Source organism: Eremomyces bilateralis (assembly GCF_010015585.1).
Source record: "Eremomyces bilateralis CBS 781.70 unplaced genomic scaffold P152scaffold_28, whole genome shotgun sequence".
NCBI lineage: Eukaryota > Fungi > Ascomycota > Dothideomycetes > Eremomycetales > Eremomycetaceae > Eremomyces > Eremomyces bilateralis.
In genome coordinates, this window is record NW_022985094.1 from 54,489 (window position 1) to 72,692 (window position 18,204).

The window sequence follows — 18,204 nt, forward strand, 5'->3', positions numbered from 1 at the left end:
CCAAACAACCTCCAGACTGCCATTATGTGGTATCCAAACGGATGGACTTCAGATAAACACGCGTAGGTATGGCTTCCTACGGTTTCCATCCCTGAAACCGCTACAGAGCGACGGTACAGGATCCTACTCATGGACGGGCACGGAAGCCACGCAGTCATCGATCTTCTACTCTATACGAATGCAGGATAAATGACGTGATTGTGATCTTTCTACTTGCGCATACCTCCCATATCATTCAACCTCTCGATCTCGCTGCTTTTCACCTCTAAACGCTTCTACAAGGCCCTCCTCCGCCAAAGTGCGTATACCGACGAGGCACTACCGATTAAACGATGTAGATTCACTGTCCTCTATGCGGAGGCGCGTCGGGCACGCCTAACCGACCGTACAATCAGATCAGGATGGAAGGCTGCAGGTTTTATACCGTGGGACCCGTCAAAAGGCTTCAATAACCGGTTCGTGGTGCCGCCCACGCCTACCGAAACCGGATCCTCAATTTCAACTCCAAACACGCCTCCACGCACCCCAATACCAGTCCCCCTAGTCCTCCAGACGACGCCCTACAAGCCCAAACAAATACAGAGTGCATTGCGCGTTCTTAGCAAGAATACACGCGTGGCGAAAGCGACCAAGTCGTACCTAGAGAAGGCAGTCAAGGCAGTCGGATTGCTACTGGCGCGTCAGGCTGCGTCAGATCTGAAAATCGCTTTTCTCCAGGCCCGCCTAGATGCCGCCACAGCCCCAAAACGGAAGAAGAAGGTTCAGATAGATCTTAATGTTAAGTTCGCACACATTCAAGAGATCAAACCAGTGCAAGAGGCGGTACAGCATCTAGAGGCAAATATCCTACTAGAAAAGACTATTCCCGTGTTTAATTATCAATATAATTACGTGGTGGTAGAGATATCACGGTTTTCATGATAGTGGTTAAGACGGCAGGATGGTGATACTGGCCAAGTAGGCGGTTGGAACAAGCAGGGGTTCGAACAGGTATTTGCCTAATCCCAACCCCCTGCGCAACACTAACCGGACACACCCTGCGGGGACAAATTTTATGAGAACGACAGTACAAATATATCCACTTCCCACTCAAATCTTCGTCAGGTGTGTTAACAATTGAGTCATACCTACCTCCTTCCGAATGGGTTTTCATCGACACGTCGAGGATGCTGATTGATGCTCTTCCGCTTCCCTTGCCGTTCACTGCGCCGTCTCAATGTCGCCGCATCATCATTCCGTCTCCCTTCGACTCGACCAACGATAACCGGCGGCCCAACGACTTCCACCATGTCAAATGAGGCCTCACTTCGGGATGGCCAATCGGCTTACAAGACTCGAGTCTTGCGCGTAGACCCCTCAAGAGCTGGGTGTTTGAAAGCTCGACCCGGGCGTTTCTCCTCGCAAGACGATCTCCAAGTCGAATGGCATCGCGACACTGTGGACTATGAGAGCCTGACGACTGCCGTCGACCTTCTACACAATACCGACGTACCTGTCGCATTCCCTACCGAAACCGTCTATGGGCTTGGTGCCGATGCGACGAGAACGGGTGCCGTCCAAGGTATCTATACTGCAAAGCAAAGACCCAGCGACAACCCACTCATCGTGCATGTTTGCAGCCTCAAGCAACTGCGAAGGTTGTTACCGCCGTCGAATGGCGGCGATGATTACGAACCGATACCCAAGATATATCGAGCCTTGATTCAACGGTTCTGGCCCGGACCGTTAACGATCATCCTTCCTACTACCGACCAAAGCGAATGGCGCCTATCACCCTTCACAACTGCAAAGTTGCATACATTTGGTGCCCGGATGCCTTCGTCGCCTCTTGCCCTTCTTCTTCTCAAACTCTGCGATTTACCGCTCGCTGCCCCATCAGCGAACGCATCCACACGTCCCTCTCCTACATTGGCCGAACATGTGTTTGAAGATCTGAATGGAAGGATCCAGCTGATCCTAGATGGAGGACCTTCTAATGTTGGTGTGGAAAGCACGGTGGTCGACGGACTCTCCGATGGCGGTCCTGTAGTCCTTCGGCCGGGAGGGGTGTCCGTCGCTATGTTAAGAGAATGCGAAGGGTGGGAAAATGTACGAGTGGCATACAAGGACAAAGCGGAGGGGGATACGGAGGAGAACGATCAGGCCATCTCAAGAAGCATGCCTCGAGCACCGGGCATGAAATACCGACATTATTCGCCTCGCGCGAAGGTTGTCCTATTCGAACCAGGCGCTACCGCTCCGTCCATACCGGATTTGAAGAGTGCAGACTCATCGAAAGGCATCGGAATCATTAGAACAAAAGCTTGGGATATGGATACCATCCTAAGGTCCGGATCTTCCGAAGACGGTCACTCCATGAGCCATCGGCCGGTTGAATCTACGCATAGCGTGTCTTCCCGAAGTTCGATATCTGCAGAGACTGGTGCTCACGATGCAGTCGTGAAGCCATTAGTGCTGAAACGTCATAACCTCTTCCTTGAAGGCGCTGCTCATCCAGTTGCCCTTTGGGATGTTGATATTGGCCCAGGCATGGAGGACATTGCGCGTGGCTTGTTTGCCGCATTTCGCGAACTAGACCAGAAACAGGTTGATACGATACTCGTTGAGGGTATCGACTCCACGGATGATACACTTGCAGGAGCCATCATGAACCGTGTGCGGAAGGCCGCGGAACTCAAGATCTCCTGATCCGAGTCTACGATGCACCCACCTTTTATGACCCGTGCATCTCTCTCCTCTCCTGCCGAGTCGCTCGCCATCAAGCTCTATCAGATCATGAACCACGAGGCTAATTAACATAATTGCCTGTACAAAAATTTTTTGGATGGGGTGTCGTTCGCCGAGACACGCAATGTGATGATTCCAATCAACACAAAATAGGTGAGTGACAGCTTGCTCCTCACGCTACACCACTATTCGGATTGGTTTGCTCGGTAGCAATGAGAAATGGTAACGGTTCCTTTACACTCGGAAGCTTTGGAGAAAGGAGAGGAGCATTCCGTTGCTACGGCTCTGGTGCCCCTTCCCAACGCATTTCGTGTCCACTCGTGGCAATGATCCCTTCAGAGATACTCTGAGTCATCATTCTGAGTCAAAATTTCCGACCTTTGGCTTGCATAGGCATCTCACAAACTACCTCAGTGTTCCTAGTATCTACTGTGAATCGAGCACGCAGCAGAAAGGTGTCGTTGTCCTTTGCGGGGTAGCATTGATGTTTTTAAGTTAGATTAGATGTCAAGACTGTAACCGGATAGATACATCAGTTATAGAAACACCACTTTCGAAGTACGTGTAACGGCAAGTCCACTCCTAGCTTTGAGAGTTATTTGTACCATGTGAGGTTGCAAGCCTTCGACATCAGTCGCTGCCATACCACGTCTACCACCGGAATCTATCACTAGCGCTCAACAAGACCCGATTCAATTGCAGGAATTCGGGGACAAGTGACCATGAAGGGAGTGTTCAATATTGCATTCCGAATTATAACACACAACATTCGGTATGCTGTTTCTACGCCGTCGCCTGGAGAAGTGGCATGGAATCTTCGAGTGCCCGGTATAATCAACGAACTTCATTTCAACACACTATACAACCCAGAAGCATTCATATGCTTACAAGAAGTCCTGCACGGTCAGCTGGTGGACGTCTTGAACGGCTTGAATCGGAATCATCCATATGGCATGGGTTCCGGCTCGCCTCCATGGGCTTACATCGGCGTTGGGCGAGACGACGGTGAAGAGGGCGGCGAATACTCCCCGATCATCTATCGACCATCTATATGGAAGTTAGAACATGCAGAAACCGTCTGGCTTTCCGAGACACCCCATAAACCATCGAAAGGATGGGATGCCGCCACGATCCGGATCCTGACCATCGGGCGCTTTCAACATCGCAAGAGCAAGGTCCGAGTGGTGACGATGAACACGCATCTTGATCACCGAGGCTCGACATCTCGGCTGGAATCTGCGAAGCTCATCGTCCGTCAGATCAAAAAGCAGATATTGAAAGGGTCGATTCCCGGTCTACGACTCAACGACAATCATCGATATAAGGAAGTTTTACCAGTGATCCTGGCCGGGGACTTCAACAGCGAACCGACACAGGAGGCATACAAAGTCCTCACATCGGACGATTCTCCCGTGCAGGATCTGCAGAGTCTGACGGCGGACGAGAACCTTTATGGTGACAATCACACATTCACGGGATTCACTGACGATGAGTGGCCGACGAAGCTGGACTTCTTGTTCGTCGGACCAAAGGGGTACGATGGTGGCGGGCTGGATTGGGATGTCCGGAGCTATGCAGTGCTACCGAACCGATTTGAAGCCGGTATCTATATCAGTGATCATAGAGCCGTCGTTGGTGATATTGTGCTTTCTATACCGAAGACGCGAAGATCCTTCTATCCGGGATGACGTCAAACGCTCAAGACATGAATTCCATCACCATCAATCAATGTGCCGTATCGGGGTGTACTACATCAGATGAATTTGCCTGGTCTGGTCTACAGTATTAACAGGACATTGTTCTTGGACAATTGGACTTTTCTGTGGCGAGCATCTTGATGAACCGATGAAAACCTCCGAGGAAGTGACAGTTCAGTGAATTCATGATTGTCAAATGTCACCAGATGAACGAAACACACCACAGCAGGGCTCCTCCCCTCCATGCCCCGCCTTTGGCTCGCTCCAGTCCAGTCCCGTCACCGTTGCCCACACACGCACACGGCACACACACTCAGACTCATACACTTGCCCTCACATCAAACCTCGAACAAACACACCCACAATCACTCTGTGGATTTTTGACCGCTATTCCTCACCCGCAGCGAAGAAGCTGCAACCCGAGAAATCATGGCCGAAGCAGCAATTGGTTGGTTCAGTCCGCTTGTTTGATCATGTTTCTACCCGTTGCACTATCTAACAAATCCTGATCTGCAGACTACTCGTTAAATAACCCCGATACTCTGACCAAGTACAAGCAGGCGGGGCAAATCTCCCAGAAGGTCTTGGAAACCGTGTCAGGTACGCATGATTCCGGTGCCCCTCAAGTCCCTATCTCACATTTCGACAGGATGGTGCGACGAAGGCGCGAATATTGTCGAGCTCTGTGAGAAGGGTGACGCCCTCCTGGCCGAAGAGATCTCGAAGGTCTACAAAGGCAAGAAGACCGTCAAGGGATTCGCCCATCCGACCACCGTTTCGCCGAGCTCATACGTCACCCCCTATACGCCACTCAAGTCGGAGGAGGAAGAGGCCAGCAGGACCTTGAAGGCTGGAGAAGTCGTCAAGATCCAGCTGGGAGCACAGATCGATGGATTTGGCACCATTGTCTGCGACTCGGTCGTGGTTGGAGCCAAAGGAGCCGAGATCTCCGGAAGAGAAGCAGATCTTTTCCTGGCCACACACTATGCGAATGAGCTCCTGCTGAGGCTTATGCTCCCGCCGGGAATCCTTACCGCGGGAACCGATGAGGAGAAGAAGAAGGCATCCGCGCAGAAAGCTCCCACGCAGACCAAGATCAATCAGATGCTGGACAAAGTGGTGAAGGCCTACGGATGCAACATCGTGGACAGCACCACCAGCTGGCTTTTCGACCGCAACGAGATCGAGAGCAAGAAGAAGATCATCCTGGCACCCGGCGACGGATTGAAGGGCGAGGGCCTGCCGGAAATCGGCGAAGTATGGGGCGTGGAGATCGGCGTCAGCTTGGGCAGCGGCAAAATCAAGAACCTGGCCGATCGCACCACGCTGCACCGGAAGACGGACACGCGGTTCGATCTCAAGAGACCGAGTTCGCGGGCCACGATCAATGAGATCAAGGAGAAGTTTGGGACGTTCCCGTTCAGCTTGCGCCAACTCGATGACGAACGAGCGGCGAAGATCGGAGTCATGGAATGTGTCCGTGGGAATGTGGTTCGACAGTACGAAGTGGTCGCAGATAAAGACAACGAGCCAGTTGCCCGCCTCTTCACGACAGTGTGTAAGTTTGCTGCTTCCTATATCGGTTCTCGGATTCATTCTGTCGGGCTACGGAGCGGGTTTCTGAACCAGTCTTGGTGACCACTGGCACCAACTGGCGGCTAAGAAACGTGCCATGCCCCATATCAATTTGCTCGTGATTTTAACGGGCTCTTAATGACTAACGATTGACAGCGATAACGAAGAATGGGATGACCCGTCTCAGCGCCCCTCCGACGTTGGATGTGACCAAATTCAAGACGGACAAGAAGATCGACGACGAGGAAGTCCTCAAGATCCTCGAGCAACCGATCTCCAAGGTCAGCACCTCGAAGAGCAAGAAGAAGAAGCCCAAGAAGAAGGCGGCCAAGAAGGCAGTTGAAGAGGAGGAGGACGACGATGAGGATGACGATGACGATGAGTAGGCGAGTTCGTCGAGAAGCAGTACATCTGATGCTATCGACCCCGACCTCCTTTGGTGTCTTCCTCACGAATGCAGGGCTTCTGAGACGAGAACTTCCAGGACCATGTGATCATCGCTTCAAGGCCGAATGAATGGCAACGGGTTGCGAAGATAACGACGTAACATAGAAATATCCGGTAGCAAAAATCAATGGAACTGTTGAGTGATGCAGCATTCTCAGCTCTCTATTACTCTGCTCACCATACCGCGCTCTCTTGCTTGCTCTAGCACCGACTGAGGGACCTTCACGCCTCCACATGTGAGCCTAGATTCGCCACTTGGATGAATTCTAATCAGTCATGATAAAGTGAATATTTCATTTCCAGTACATATCGTCACATTTGATTGATCAGTATCGACTTGCATCATCAAATCTTCACTTTTTCCGTTGTAATCCGCATCCATCCCGCCTGGTTAGGACGACCCAAGGGTGATCTCAGGACTCAGGGGAACCGGCTCAGCAGCCCTTTTTTTCATGGGATGGCATGTGAGCGACACCAAGGAAAAGGGGAAACTCGATAAGATCCTAAAGATCAAGATCTTTCATCTCTCTTCATTCAAGACTAAATCAATCATTACCAAAAATCTCTCCGCACATAAGTGGCGTTGGACGGTACCGAAGAACGGAAAAAACAGTATTAGGAGCCAAAGGGTGAACGGAGTTTGGTGGAAGGGTTTGGTGGAAGCGCAGGGGGAGACGCAGTGCGGCGGCACCCTCAGGCTCTAACACACTCCGGCGGGAGATTATTGCGCAGCCGCAGCACTCCTTCTTTTCCATCCCTCACCACTGCACTCACCACTTCTCTTCTTCAACTCAAACCCCGTATCCTCCCCCCAACTCATGGAAACGCGGCACCACCCACCACCACGTATCGCATACAACAATTTGACTGAGTAGTGTGTGGCCAGGTAATTCTCCCCTTCCCTTTCGGTCCGGCTACGCAGACTAACCCTTCACCAGGATTGCGGCGTGCCCCCGTTCCAGCGAAACATGCCCGCGCTCAGAGCCACCCGCCAGTCGAATCGCACCTCGCGAACCTCCAGTCCCTATGTCCATTCCCCGAATGAACCGTCGACCCAGACGACCACCAAAGAGTCGAATCGCGTGGATCCCGATGTGTGGGACGAGCCTCCCCTGAAGGATCCGGCCCCGAGTTTCGAAGAGCATGGATTTGATCGCGTCGGAGTGCTCGAGACCATGGCGCCGCTGGGGTCATTGCCGAGTCTCAAGTTGAAGGGGAAAACGAAGGACTCCATCCGACGATCGACCTTGTCGCGGTCGGCGCTCGGGAACCAGTCCGAGGACGCGTTGGACAGTGCGAAGACCACGCCTTCCATTCCGCCGAGTCGATCACAATCACACATGCCGGAAGGGCAACCCAGTCGCGACGTTTCGGAGCCGAGAGATGAAGAGGAGGATGAAGAATATGTTCCGAATGGGCATGGTCCGGTGACGCGACATTCTAAGCCGCCTACGAAACTGAACATCTCCTTTGCCGCGCTCAACCAAAACCCACCACCGGTAACTCCTAGCCGTCGAAGGTCGAAAGGAAGAGATCGCCTTCTTAAGGAGTCGGTGACGGAAGCGATCAAAGTCGCGGAACAGAACGGTCAAATTTTGATCGCCATCACGCTGCAGACGTTGCTTGATAACCGGACGCGGGAAGTTGCAGTCGATGATTTAATCCACGACATCCTGCATCAGCGGAAGATGACGGCATCTCAGGTTGAGCTCATGCGACGATTTTTTGCACTGTCAACGAAGCGCATGAATTCAACACGAAGCCGAGACCGTGGTTATATCAAGGCTATCACCTCGATCGGCGCCGCCGAGAACCGCCAACACACCCAATTTTCACCTCATCCATCCCATCTACCATTTCACAACAATCTCCCAACAAACACCCCCGATTCGCAACCTTCTCATTCCATCAAATCCTCGCCCGTTCACCCCTCGTTAGATGCATCAAGTCAACCCGGTAGCAAGCGGAGGTCACCACGGAAGGTCATGACAACCAACGGAACGGGAAAATCTACGACCAACGATCAATCTCAAGCCGACCAAGGGCGAGAACGGGCAAGAAGTGTCTCGTCGACTTCGTCTCTCAGTTCTGTTGACGAGGCCATCGTCGAGGAAGGCTCACCCAGCACCGTCGCATTGAAGAACCTCATCGGTAACAGCCCCCGTACCTCCAACCGCCCAAACGGCCCATTCCGAGATCTGAATCGAACCATGGCGACATTTTTTGGCGGCCAGCACAACAAAAAGCGATCCCACGACGCGATGGCGGGTCCGATGGATGCCGAGGCTGAGCAGTTGCTCCGCAAGAAATTCATGCGAGCATTCCCTGACTATCACGTCGATTCCAGCGAGATCCGCTCCAGCGTGCAGCGGGCTAAGGAAGCCGAGGAGCGGGCACCAGCCCCCGTTGAGCCCTCGCGAACCACCCGACAGTCTCTTGCTGGCCCTCTCCTGCCTCCACGGACGGCGCATGCTCTGCAGTATCCGTTTGCAGGCCGCTCCCGAGAAGCATCACCACGAGAAGGCAACAAATTGAAAACGGCTGCAGCACGTGTTAAGACATCGTAAGTGCCATTTCCCTAAGATCAGTCTGTTCTTCTATTCACATTTTCGTGTTTGTTTCACATTAAAAAAGCACACGTGGACGGTCGGACATCCATTACGCGTTCTACCTTGGGAGATCCGGAGCATGTTCAAGGCGACAAAGTTCTCACTGGGTGCAACGACGCCAGATGAGTGATAAAGAGCCGGCTAACCATTTGTCACATTTCTAGGCCGGTCAAGAAACGCAATGTTGGCGGCACAGGCAGCGGGCGAAATACTGGTGGCCAAGGGAGCCCGATCGGGCTGGAGGAGAGCGAAGAGCTGATGGTGAGCAAAACCCCCCACTCCCCTTTCAAAAACCCCCCAAAACGTTCCCCCGTCCAACCACCCGCACCACCACTCGCATCACCCGCGCCACGGCACTTCCTCCAAGTTTCCAACCCGCGCACCTCACACACACATTCTTCCTGCCCATCCACCATCCATGATCCTTCCATGACCCTTCATCTCCATCTCGGCACCAAAAGACTAGTTGCGCGTGGTGCGGTGCCACTTCACTTTTGTCATCTTTATCCTCCCTTCGCCCTTTCTTCGCTTTCCTGGATTTCTTTGTCGGCTTCTTTTTGGTCTTCGTCGTCCTGTCACTTTCACGGCTTTTCGTCGTCCATGTCTTTCCATCCTTTCCATCCTTTCCATCCTTCTCCATGAAAAATTCCGTCAGCATCGATCTCTCTTATCGTCAACTAACCCCCATCTCCCAGTCGGACAACGAGGAGGCCTGCAAAGCCTGCAACGGTGGCGGCCTGCTCGTGGTTTGTGATAACTGCGACAATGCATATCATTTCCTGTGCGCCGATCCTCCGCTGGAAGAGAGCTCGCAGAGATTAGACAAGCCTTGGTATTGCAATCCTTGCGCGTCGCGCGACGAGAACCCTCGCCGCTATGAACGCACCATCTTCCAGCCGCTGCTTCAGGCCGCCGATAATACGTGCCCGCAACTTTTCGAACTTCCGCGATGGCTGGAGAATCATTTCGAAGGTGTCCGGCGTGGTCCCGGTGGCGATTACGATGACTCGGTTCCCGCCGAAAAGATGTGAGTGGTCCCCGTTCCCCGTTCCCCGTTGGTTAGCATGTTTACTAAACCATCGCAGTAAAACTCGCAGCGGTTGGGACGATCAATCTGGCCATCTGAAACTCAAAGACTCCAAAGATGCGAGCATTCTGTGCATTCAATGCGGACTTTCTTCTGTGACCGGACGTGCAATCATCCAATGCGATGAATGCAAGACGTACTGGCACTTGGACTGCGTGTCCCCGCCGATGGCCAATCCTCCACCATTGAGGGCAGATGGAAAGTCGCGAAACCGATTTGTCTGCCCGAGGCATGTGAGCCATGATTTGCGGCTAGCCAACAATGACTTTGGCCTGGCTCAGAAGCGACGACTGTTGGGAGAGCGATTCCACCGACTCCGGCAGCCCAAGCAACCCGAGGTCATCGACACCAATCTGCGGCCATCGCAGCTACCCGGTACGGTCCTCTTTGAAATCGATGATGAGAGCGAGCCCAGCGACGAGTTTTCCGACGAGGAAGATGAGGAAGAGGGGAAAAATGTGGTCTATCGCGTGGCATCCCGGAACGTCAAACTTGATTTCCTTGGCAAAGTGCGAACGTAAGTTTATAGCCCCCTTTAAGAATATCGCATGGTGTTTCTAACGCGTTCCAGCGATTCTGCAAGGCTCCGCGATTTGCGCTGCGACGGCCGGGCCTCAAAACGTAGCAAGTTGGAACCACGTGGCCATGACCACGCCGCTCGGGTCGCCGATACGCTCTCCAAGCGCTCGTTCCTGGACCAACGAACTGCGCTGGATCTTGTGAACTTCGCGGATCGCGAGACCGATCTCGGGCTGGCCAGTGATACCATCGGATCATTGATCCTCAGGTTGATCGTAAGTACTACTCTAGCATAGTGCCTTTTTTAAGAAGGTAGACTAACGAGAATACAGTCGGAAGCACCCGATGCAGTTGTCCAACAGATGGACGGCGAGACCAAATCTACCACGTACTCCGCGACGACTGCGAGTGCTGGTCAAGGTCCGCCTTCCCCTCCGATATCTGAGCGGGCGGAACTCTCTGAGGACCAAGCCCAGTTGTACGAGAAACTTCAAGAGCTTATTGCACGACGCCTCCAGAGCCGCCATGTTAAAAGTCAATGATTCCTTTTGTGCGGCGGAACAAAAGGCACTTGTCCGTGCTTTGCGCCGACATGGAACTACATATGCAGAGCCTCCTCTGCAACTTGCTTCTGCGTCAATGAATGCAGAATAGCTCTACTATTTGCTGCTTACCGACAGCATCACGATGTCTCAGATGGGGCCGGAGATTCGAGTGGTTGGATGCGGCACCAGAACGAGTAAGAAAACCAAAACAGAACCGACCGGTTGCATCTCAGTCATCCGGAAGCGCAGCGAAAAGAAATCGAAAAACGGCCTGGACCGGGACGCGACGGGCAACTTGTTCCGGCGGGCTTGGCGGGCATCAATGGGGGAACCCGACTCCCTGTACTGTGCGTCCAACTGGCGCGTCGGGATTCCACAACACCCAAATCTCCGCGTCCGGATCCCTAAACGGCATGGTCAAGTGCCCTGGGGCTGTGAAACTAAGCGATTCATCGAGTTCGAATATCGGCCCCTTCGTTTGGCGCCTTGATGGTGTTATCTGTCGCCTTAGGAACGTTCAATCAGCAATCCGAAAGTCCCCGTTTTATTCCATATCTTCTCCTTCCACCGCATCACAACTTCTCACGTGGTCTTTGACCCCTACCCAGTGCAACCCTGAATCAACTCCTTTCACTATTTCTCTTATTCCTTTCCTTGAGTTCATCACGGCCCAGGGACATGGTCTGAACTGAAATCATTATGTCTCTCTCGACCCCCTTTGACACATCGCAGCCCATCGGCCCGAATGAACGAGCAATTGCATTACATGGCGTCAAAAGCATACCTGTCTGGGCTATTGGGTTTTTTATAGATTTCCTTGATTTCGTCATGCGTTAAACACGTCTGGCTGGTGGTCAAAGCGGTCTTCACCGGATCATATCCACGGAGCCAATGGGCCATGGCAGTTTTTACTCGGGCTGGCGCGCAGAACATGAGGGGATGAGAGAGGATGTGATGGTTCAGCCACACCAATGGATCAAGGAGATGAGTGCTGGCGAAGGATGGGGAGAATGGAGATTCATGGACTTCAAATCCGTCATTTGTATTATTGAATGAGCCGATGGTCAGTGATTCGTATTCGTCCTACTGCAACCTGGTATCCTTTTGAGTGTCTATTGTAGTGCTGAAAGAAGCGTAGCATTGGTTCAAGTAATCTCCTAACGTTCGGGTCGTCGATCATCGCAAGCCATGACATCTCACGGAGTGCAACGACCCATGTATCGAGGATACAAGCAGCAATCACGGACCGTATGCTGTTTGCACAACCAAGCAAGGAACCGCTCCAGACCCAACCCGTATCCACCGTGAGGCGAAGAGCCGTACCTAATGAAAGAATCGTTAGCGACATCGTTCAAATTTCGTTCCATCTCAACTGTCCTGCAAACGGACCAAAGGGCCCAAGCAGCTTGGCAGTCGGTATAGCCCACTAATTCGATGACTCACCTTCGCTGGTCCGTATACCAGTAGTACGGTGCGGGGTCGATGCCCACACGCTTGTACGCCTCCATCAACTCGTCATAGTCATCCATCCTCATGCTCCCGCCGACGATTTCCCCGACGCCCGGCATCAAGCAGTCGACGCTCTCAGTAACGCGCAGGTCCGTCGGGTCCTTCTGCATGTAGAACGCCTTGATCGCCACCGGGAAGTGGGTGAGGAAGATGGGGCGGCCGATCACGTCGGTCATGCGGCGCTCCGCCGCCTCGGCGATGTCGTCGCCGAACGCGTGCGGCTGGTCCTCCTCGTTAGGGATGCCGTGTTCGACGAGCCAGTCGATGGCTTCGGAGTACTTCATGCGGAGGAAGGGACGCTCCGGCATGGTGAACTCGGGATGGAGGGCCTTGATGTGCGCGGCGGCGGAAGGGTCGGCGAGAGTGATCTCCAGGACGCGGCAGATGATGGCTTCAAGGTGGGTCAGGAGGTCGTCGAAGCTGATGAAGTCCAGCTCGGCCTCGACGTGCGTGTATTCGGAGAGATGGCGTCGAGTGAGCGATTTCTCGGCGCGGAAAGACTTCTCAATACAGAAGACGTCGCCCATGGACGGCAAACACGTTTCGAGGTAGAGCTGGGACGACTGGGTGAGGAAGGCCGATTCGCCATAGTAATCGAATTTGAACAGCGTCGCCCCGCCTTCCACCTGCGTCTGGACCAGGGCGGGCGGCGAGACTTTGCGGATCCGGATCTCTTTGTACGCCTGATGGAACGCCGATTCGACCGCATCCCGAACGAACATGACCGCCGACGCCGTATCTCCTCGAAGGGTCAGGTGTCGCATGTCGAGCAGTCCCTTCGGATCGCCTCCTCCTTGGACTTTGTTGGTGATGGCGTCTTCGCCTCCCACGGCTTTCCAGTGCGGCTCGATCTTGTAGAAGTCGACATGGAGCTCTCGACCTCCCGGCGCGTGCGCACCTGGAGGGAGTTCCCACAGCTCGCCATAGATTTCCATCGAAGTCTCCCGAGTCAGGGTGAGGGCGTCGTACGTCTTCGCGAGGTCCCCGGAGAGCACACATTGCATGTATCCGTAGCCGTCACGCAATGTGATGAATAAGACCCCCTTCTGCTTGCGCTCTCGGTGCACTCGTCCCAAGATCTTGACTCGGGTGCCCGGTTCTGCGCCCTCGTCGGTTTTCCTCAGCTTGATGATCTTCGGGTCGGCCTCATCGAGCTTGATCTTGACGGGCTTGGGCAAGCTCGCGTCCTCCGTCAGCACGATCTTTTTCGCCTCTTCCAGAACCTTCTGTCGCTCCTCATCCATCTTTGCCTTCGCTGCCGCCAATTCGACCGCTTTGGCCGCTTTCTTTTTCTGCGCCTCGAAGTAGTTGACCGCCTTCTTCAGCGCCGCTTTCGCCGCAGGCTTCCACTCTTCCCGCGAGGACTCGTCGGCACCCTCAGGGACGACACCCGTCTTGGACTTTCTTGTGAGGTATTGGGGAGCGGCGGGACGTTGGACGTATGCGAATTGAAGGGATCGAAAGGGCAATTCTTGGGTTCCCAGCTGTTTCGGTTCGTCCAGACCGACGTCTTCGTCTATGTAGACCGTGTCCGCCATGATTGCGAATTGCCGAGGGCGTTCTACCTTTGTAGCGAAATCCAACCTCTCTCTTCTGCTGTTGCCTGTTCCTAAATGCTCAGTGTGTGGGGTATGACTGGTCCATCACCACAACAGAATTCTGACTCCAATTCCGAATTTCCGCATCGGGGAAAGTGGCGTGTGGCTGTGGCATCTATGTTGCTGTGGCTATGGTTGTGGCTGAGACGGCCGCTGCAGTGCTGTTCAGCTAGCTCTACGGTACTCTAATTGATCCGCAGAAAACCCAATCTGAAGGCAGCGTCTCATCAGTGTTACCACTCGTGTATGAGATAAATCCGCCATATCTACCCGTCTCTTCCAGATTGCGTTAAGAATAATTGAATGGCATTTGGTAAGAATTACTCCCGGCGGTCCAGCGTATAATCCCGGCGGTCTATTTCCACCGCAAAGGGAGACTGCTGCCGCTACCTGTTTGTCTCGGTTGCAATTAATGAATCCCTCCTCGGAGGTCGCTCTGGTTCTAGTTGGCGTTTATTAGACACAGTGTTCAGGCTTTGGAATGGTAATATCTGATCCTATATCAATAGACTGCCCATTTACAAGCTGTACGCGCCTAGGCGGTTCTCCGCACCAAGAATAGTAATGTCCCGGCAAACTTCGCCTCGACTCTGAAGAAACCATCTATCACATCCTTCGTGCGCCAGGGATCTGGTCGTTCTCTCCGACACTGATTGGTGGCAATTTCATCTAAGGAAGCATATTAGAATGAATGCTCTCTTGTGACCCAGGTAAAATGAAAAGACAGACGGTAAGTAGAATATGGAGGCTACGAGGGTAAAAGCAGGTTGAATTTCTCTATACGTTATAATAGTCATGTATAGCCTACTTTCCTTCAGTCGAAATCACTCGTTTACCGCACCATATCAGTCATGCTAGTCATTCGCGCGCTCCTATCGGTGCTGACCCTCTCCGCGTTCGCGTCGGCCGCGAAATTCTCGAATCCCTTGCGAAAGACCGATGGCTCAGACCCGTTCATCGTCTATGACACCGGCTACTACTACCTGCTGACCACGACCTGGAAGGATGTCCAGATCACCCGGGCGAGTACGATCGAAGGGCTGAAGACCGGGGAGAAGAAGGTCGTCTGGCGCGACAGTAATAAGGACCGCTGCTGCAACGTGTGGGCGCCGGAGATCGCGAAGATCGACGGCCGGTGGTATCTGTATTACACCGCGGGCCAGACCACCGATCTTGGGTTCCAGCGTCCGTTCGTCCTGCGCGGAGGCGCATCGCCGTGGGACACGTACGCGTTCCACGGCCGGCTCTCGAACGAATGGGGTATCGACGGGTCCATCGCGCGCATCAACGACGTCAACTACTTCGTGTGGTCGTGTCAAGCCGGCGGCCTGCAAAGCCTGTGCATCGCGAAACTCGAGGCGCCGAACCGCATTGGTGCGCGCACCGTTCTGTCGCAGCCGACGCAGTCCTGGGAGAAGGCGCAGGGAGAGCTGCCCGTCAACGAGGGACCGGTGTTGCTGGAGCACAATGGACAGTATCACGTGGTGTATTCGGCGAGCTTTTGCTGGACGCCGAGTTACGCTCTGGGATTACTGACCCTCCGTTCTGGAGGAAACCCCCTGGATGCGCGAGCGTGGACGAAGACCGGACAGCCTATCTTCAAGAGTGGCAACAACAACTACGGTCCTGGGCACAATTCGTACGTATTCTCTTGATATCCAGTCCCCTGTATTCCTTTGTTCCCCGCATGTGTGAACTGCCACTGATGACAGCAGCTTCTTCAAGAGTCCCGATGGGAAGGAAGATTGGAATGTATTCCACGCAACATCGAACCGCGATGGTGCCTGTGACGGCAATCGGTACACGAGCGTACAGAAAGTGAACTGGAACACGAACGGAACTCCTAATCTCGGATCGCCTGTACCCCTTAACCAGCAATTCGATGGGCCATCGGGCGAACCCGCTTGAACGGATGAGCGGGAGGCTAGTCATATTGTTGAATGTTTCAGCATTGTACATATCATCAACATAGAACTGTCGAGCAGATCGCTCCAGCCGGCATATGCATTCCGCCAAGCGGAATGAGCCGGCCCTCCTGTAAACGAATTCGCTTCTTTATCCTGCCTCATCCACATCCATATTATCTCGCGTGGGTTTACCCCTCCCCTTGCTGCCACCGCGACGACCCCCTTTGTTCTCCATGTCCTGAATCTCCCGGGTTGCGACCCGTTGCGCCTCTCCCACTCGTTCACTCAACATCATCACCTCATCTTTCGCCACCGGCTCCTCCGGGAGCTTCGTCCCCAGTGCGTTCTCGATCCGCATCCACAGCTCCACGTCGTACTGAGTCACGATTGATACCGCCTTGCCGCTCTTGCCGGCACGCGCCGTCCGCCCCACTCGGTGCACGTACGTTTTGCTGTCCGGTGGCAAATCCAGGTTGATGATGATGTCGACCGAGGGGATGTCGAGCCCACGCGCCGCTACATCGGTTGCGACTAAGATTAAGCGAGATCCGCCGCGGAACTTCCCCAAGGCCCCCAGCCGTGCGGATTGGGAGAGCTGTCCATGCAACGGGATGGTGCTAAAGCCCTGCAAGAGTCATCAGCATACGAGGCACCAATTCCAACGATTATGACTCACCAGTGCCCTTGTCAGCAACGATATTCGCTGGGTTTCGCGCACGGTCCGGGTGAAGATGATGCAGGTCTTTCCGGTGAACTCGTTCAGAAGGTAGACTAGGTACATATCCTTGAACTTATGCGGGATGAAGAGGAATGACTGTACGAGCGTCTTGACCGTCTGGTGCGATGAATCCGAGACACTCACACGCAGAGGATTCCGTAACGAGGCGCGCTGCAATGACTCGACCTTCGACGACATGGTGGCCGAAAAGAGGTATGTTCTTCGGTCGCGCGGCAGCACTTTGAGGATCTTGTCGAGGATGGGGCCGAAATCCAAATCCAGCAGTCGATCCGCCTCGTCCATGACCAGGTATTTCAACGTCCGTAACGAGAAGCCCTTCGTGTTCTCGAGGTGATCCATCAGCCGTCCCGGTGTCGCCACCTGTGTCCGTCAGCCATGTCTCCAGCCCAAATGATGCTCCATCATACAATAACGTGCGGTTTCTTCCCCAACGCTATTTGCTGGGTAACCATATCCATTCCTCCGACAATGACGGCAGACCGCACCCCTATCAGACTTCCCAGCGCTTCGAATTGTTGAGATACTTGGAACGCAAGCTCTCTCGTAGGAACCATAACAAGTCCGTACAGCGTCGGTGTCCCTGACTCGCTAATAAGTGCTGGAAGATGTTAGCTACAGCGCGATTCGGTTCTTGGAGGCAGCAGTACCTTGCAATATCTGTTCGAGCTGTCAGCAGCGGTTTAGGAGGTTCAACAGGGCACACTTACCGGTAGCGCAAACGCAGCAGTTTTCCCTGACCCCGTCTCCGCGATCCCAATGAGATCATTTTTCAAGGCCAGTGGGATTGCCTGCGCCTGAATTTCCGTGGGCTCCTTGTATCCCAGCGCCGTGCATGCCTCGCAGAGTGAGTCGATCAATCCCAAGTCGCTGAACGACTTCTTCGCTTCCGGTTCACAATCGAATTCTTGAGGAACCAAGGCATCGTCCTCGGGGACTGCATCTTCCTTGGTGGGTTTTGTTCTCTTCGACGGGACGGGTTCCTGAGCTTTGGAACGGTCGGCTTCGAATTCGACGGACTTCCGTTTCCGAGACTTCACCAGCTTCTCTGCAGAACCCTTCATGTTGGCGATGTAGGTCCGATTAGGAATTAGTAGAACAATGCGCTACCCAACGTAAAAACCGGTCGCATCGATAAGTTGGAGAGATTTTGAGGCTGGAGAAGATGGAAATGTTTGGCGGGAGGTGCAAACTCTGCAAACTGCTTGTACCTTGCAGGGTAACAGACACACCCTGACACCACCACCA

At 53.6% G+C, this 18,204-nt stretch overlaps 9 protein-coding genes across 9 annotated transcripts; 7 read left to right on the forward strand and 2 right to left on the reverse strand.

Annotated features, from left to right (window-relative positions):
- Window positions 1–1,287: 1,287 nt before the first annotated feature.
- P152DRAFT_404201 (translation factor) lies at window positions 1,288–2,688 on the forward strand (the record flags this gene model as incomplete). The annotated part of the gene is made up of 2 exons (XM_033676749.1): window positions 1,288–2,347; window positions 2,498–2,688. 2 exons carry the CDS (start codon window positions 1,288–1,290, stop codon window positions 2,686–2,688), a joined length of 1,251 nt encoding a protein of 416 aa, XP_033530643.1.
- A 381-nt stretch (window positions 2,689–3,069) lies between these two features.
- Window positions 3,070–4,689, forward strand: P152DRAFT_173516 (endonuclease/exonuclease/phosphatase). The gene has a single exon (XM_033674117.1). The coding sequence runs from the start codon at window positions 3,450–3,452 to the stop codon at window positions 4,413–4,415; it is 966 nt and encodes a 321-aa protein (XP_033530644.1). The 5' UTR covers window positions 3,070–3,449; the 3' UTR covers window positions 4,416–4,689.
- Window positions 4,690–4,772: 83 nt separating this feature from the next.
- On the forward strand, window positions 4,773–6,622 carry P152DRAFT_461878 (curved DNA-binding protein). The gene is made up of 4 exons (XM_033680218.1): window positions 4,773–4,872; window positions 4,941–5,024; window positions 5,074–5,982; window positions 6,156–6,622. Exons 1-4 carry the CDS (start codon window positions 4,854–4,856, stop codon window positions 6,383–6,385), a joined length of 1,242 nt encoding a protein of 413 aa, XP_033530645.1. The 5' UTR covers window positions 4,773–4,853; the 3' UTR covers window positions 6,386–6,622.
- Window positions 6,623–7,282: 660 nt separating this feature from the next.
- P152DRAFT_173281 (uncharacterized protein) lies at window positions 7,283–9,163 on the forward strand. The gene has a single exon (XM_033674116.1). It carries the CDS (start codon window positions 7,415–7,417, stop codon window positions 9,011–9,013), a length of 1,599 nt encoding a protein of 532 aa, XP_033530646.1. The 5' UTR covers window positions 7,283–7,414; the 3' UTR covers window positions 9,014–9,163.
- A 530-nt stretch (window positions 9,164–9,693) lies between these two features.
- Window positions 9,694–10,086, forward strand: P152DRAFT_404180 (uncharacterized protein; the record flags this gene model as incomplete). Its single annotated transcript, XM_033676745.1, has 1 exon — window positions 9,694–10,086. The coding sequence occupies one exon, from the start codon at window positions 9,694–9,696 to the stop codon at window positions 10,084–10,086; it is 393 nt and encodes a 130-aa protein (XP_033530647.1).
- A 1,051-nt stretch (window positions 10,087–11,137) lies between these two features.
- On the forward strand, window positions 11,138–12,271 carry P152DRAFT_173698 (uncharacterized protein). The gene has a single exon (XM_033674118.1). The coding sequence runs from the start codon at window positions 11,305–11,307 to the stop codon at window positions 11,896–11,898; it is 594 nt and encodes a 197-aa protein (XP_033530648.1). The 5' UTR covers window positions 11,138–11,304; the 3' UTR covers window positions 11,899–12,271.
- Window positions 12,272–12,402: 131 nt separating this feature from the next.
- P152DRAFT_442576 (asparaginyl-tRNA synthetase) lies at window positions 12,403–14,253 on the reverse strand (the record flags this gene model as incomplete). The annotated part of the gene is made up of 2 exons (XM_033677750.1): window positions 12,403–12,529; window positions 12,650–14,253. The coding sequence occupies 2 exons, from the start codon at window positions 14,251–14,253 to the stop codon at window positions 12,403–12,405; spliced, it is 1,731 nt and encodes a 576-aa protein (XP_033530649.1).
- Window positions 14,254–15,164: 911 nt separating this feature from the next.
- P152DRAFT_468632 (Arabinanase/levansucrase/invertase) lies at window positions 15,165–16,221 on the forward strand (the record flags this gene model as incomplete). Its single annotated transcript, XM_033680835.1, has 2 exons — window positions 15,165–15,952; window positions 16,026–16,221. 2 exons carry the CDS (start codon window positions 15,165–15,167, stop codon window positions 16,219–16,221), a joined length of 984 nt encoding a protein of 327 aa, XP_033530650.1.
- Window positions 16,222–16,368: 147 nt separating this feature from the next.
- P152DRAFT_404184 (putative ATP-dependent RNA helicase) lies at window positions 16,369–18,020 on the reverse strand (the record flags this gene model as incomplete). The annotated part of the gene is made up of 4 exons (XM_033676746.1): window positions 16,369–16,845; window positions 16,897–17,319; window positions 17,367–17,557; window positions 17,663–18,020. The coding sequence occupies 4 exons, from the start codon at window positions 18,018–18,020 to the stop codon at window positions 16,369–16,371; spliced, it is 1,449 nt and encodes a 482-aa protein (XP_033530651.1).
- Between the last annotated feature and the right edge of the window lie 184 nt (window positions 18,021–18,204).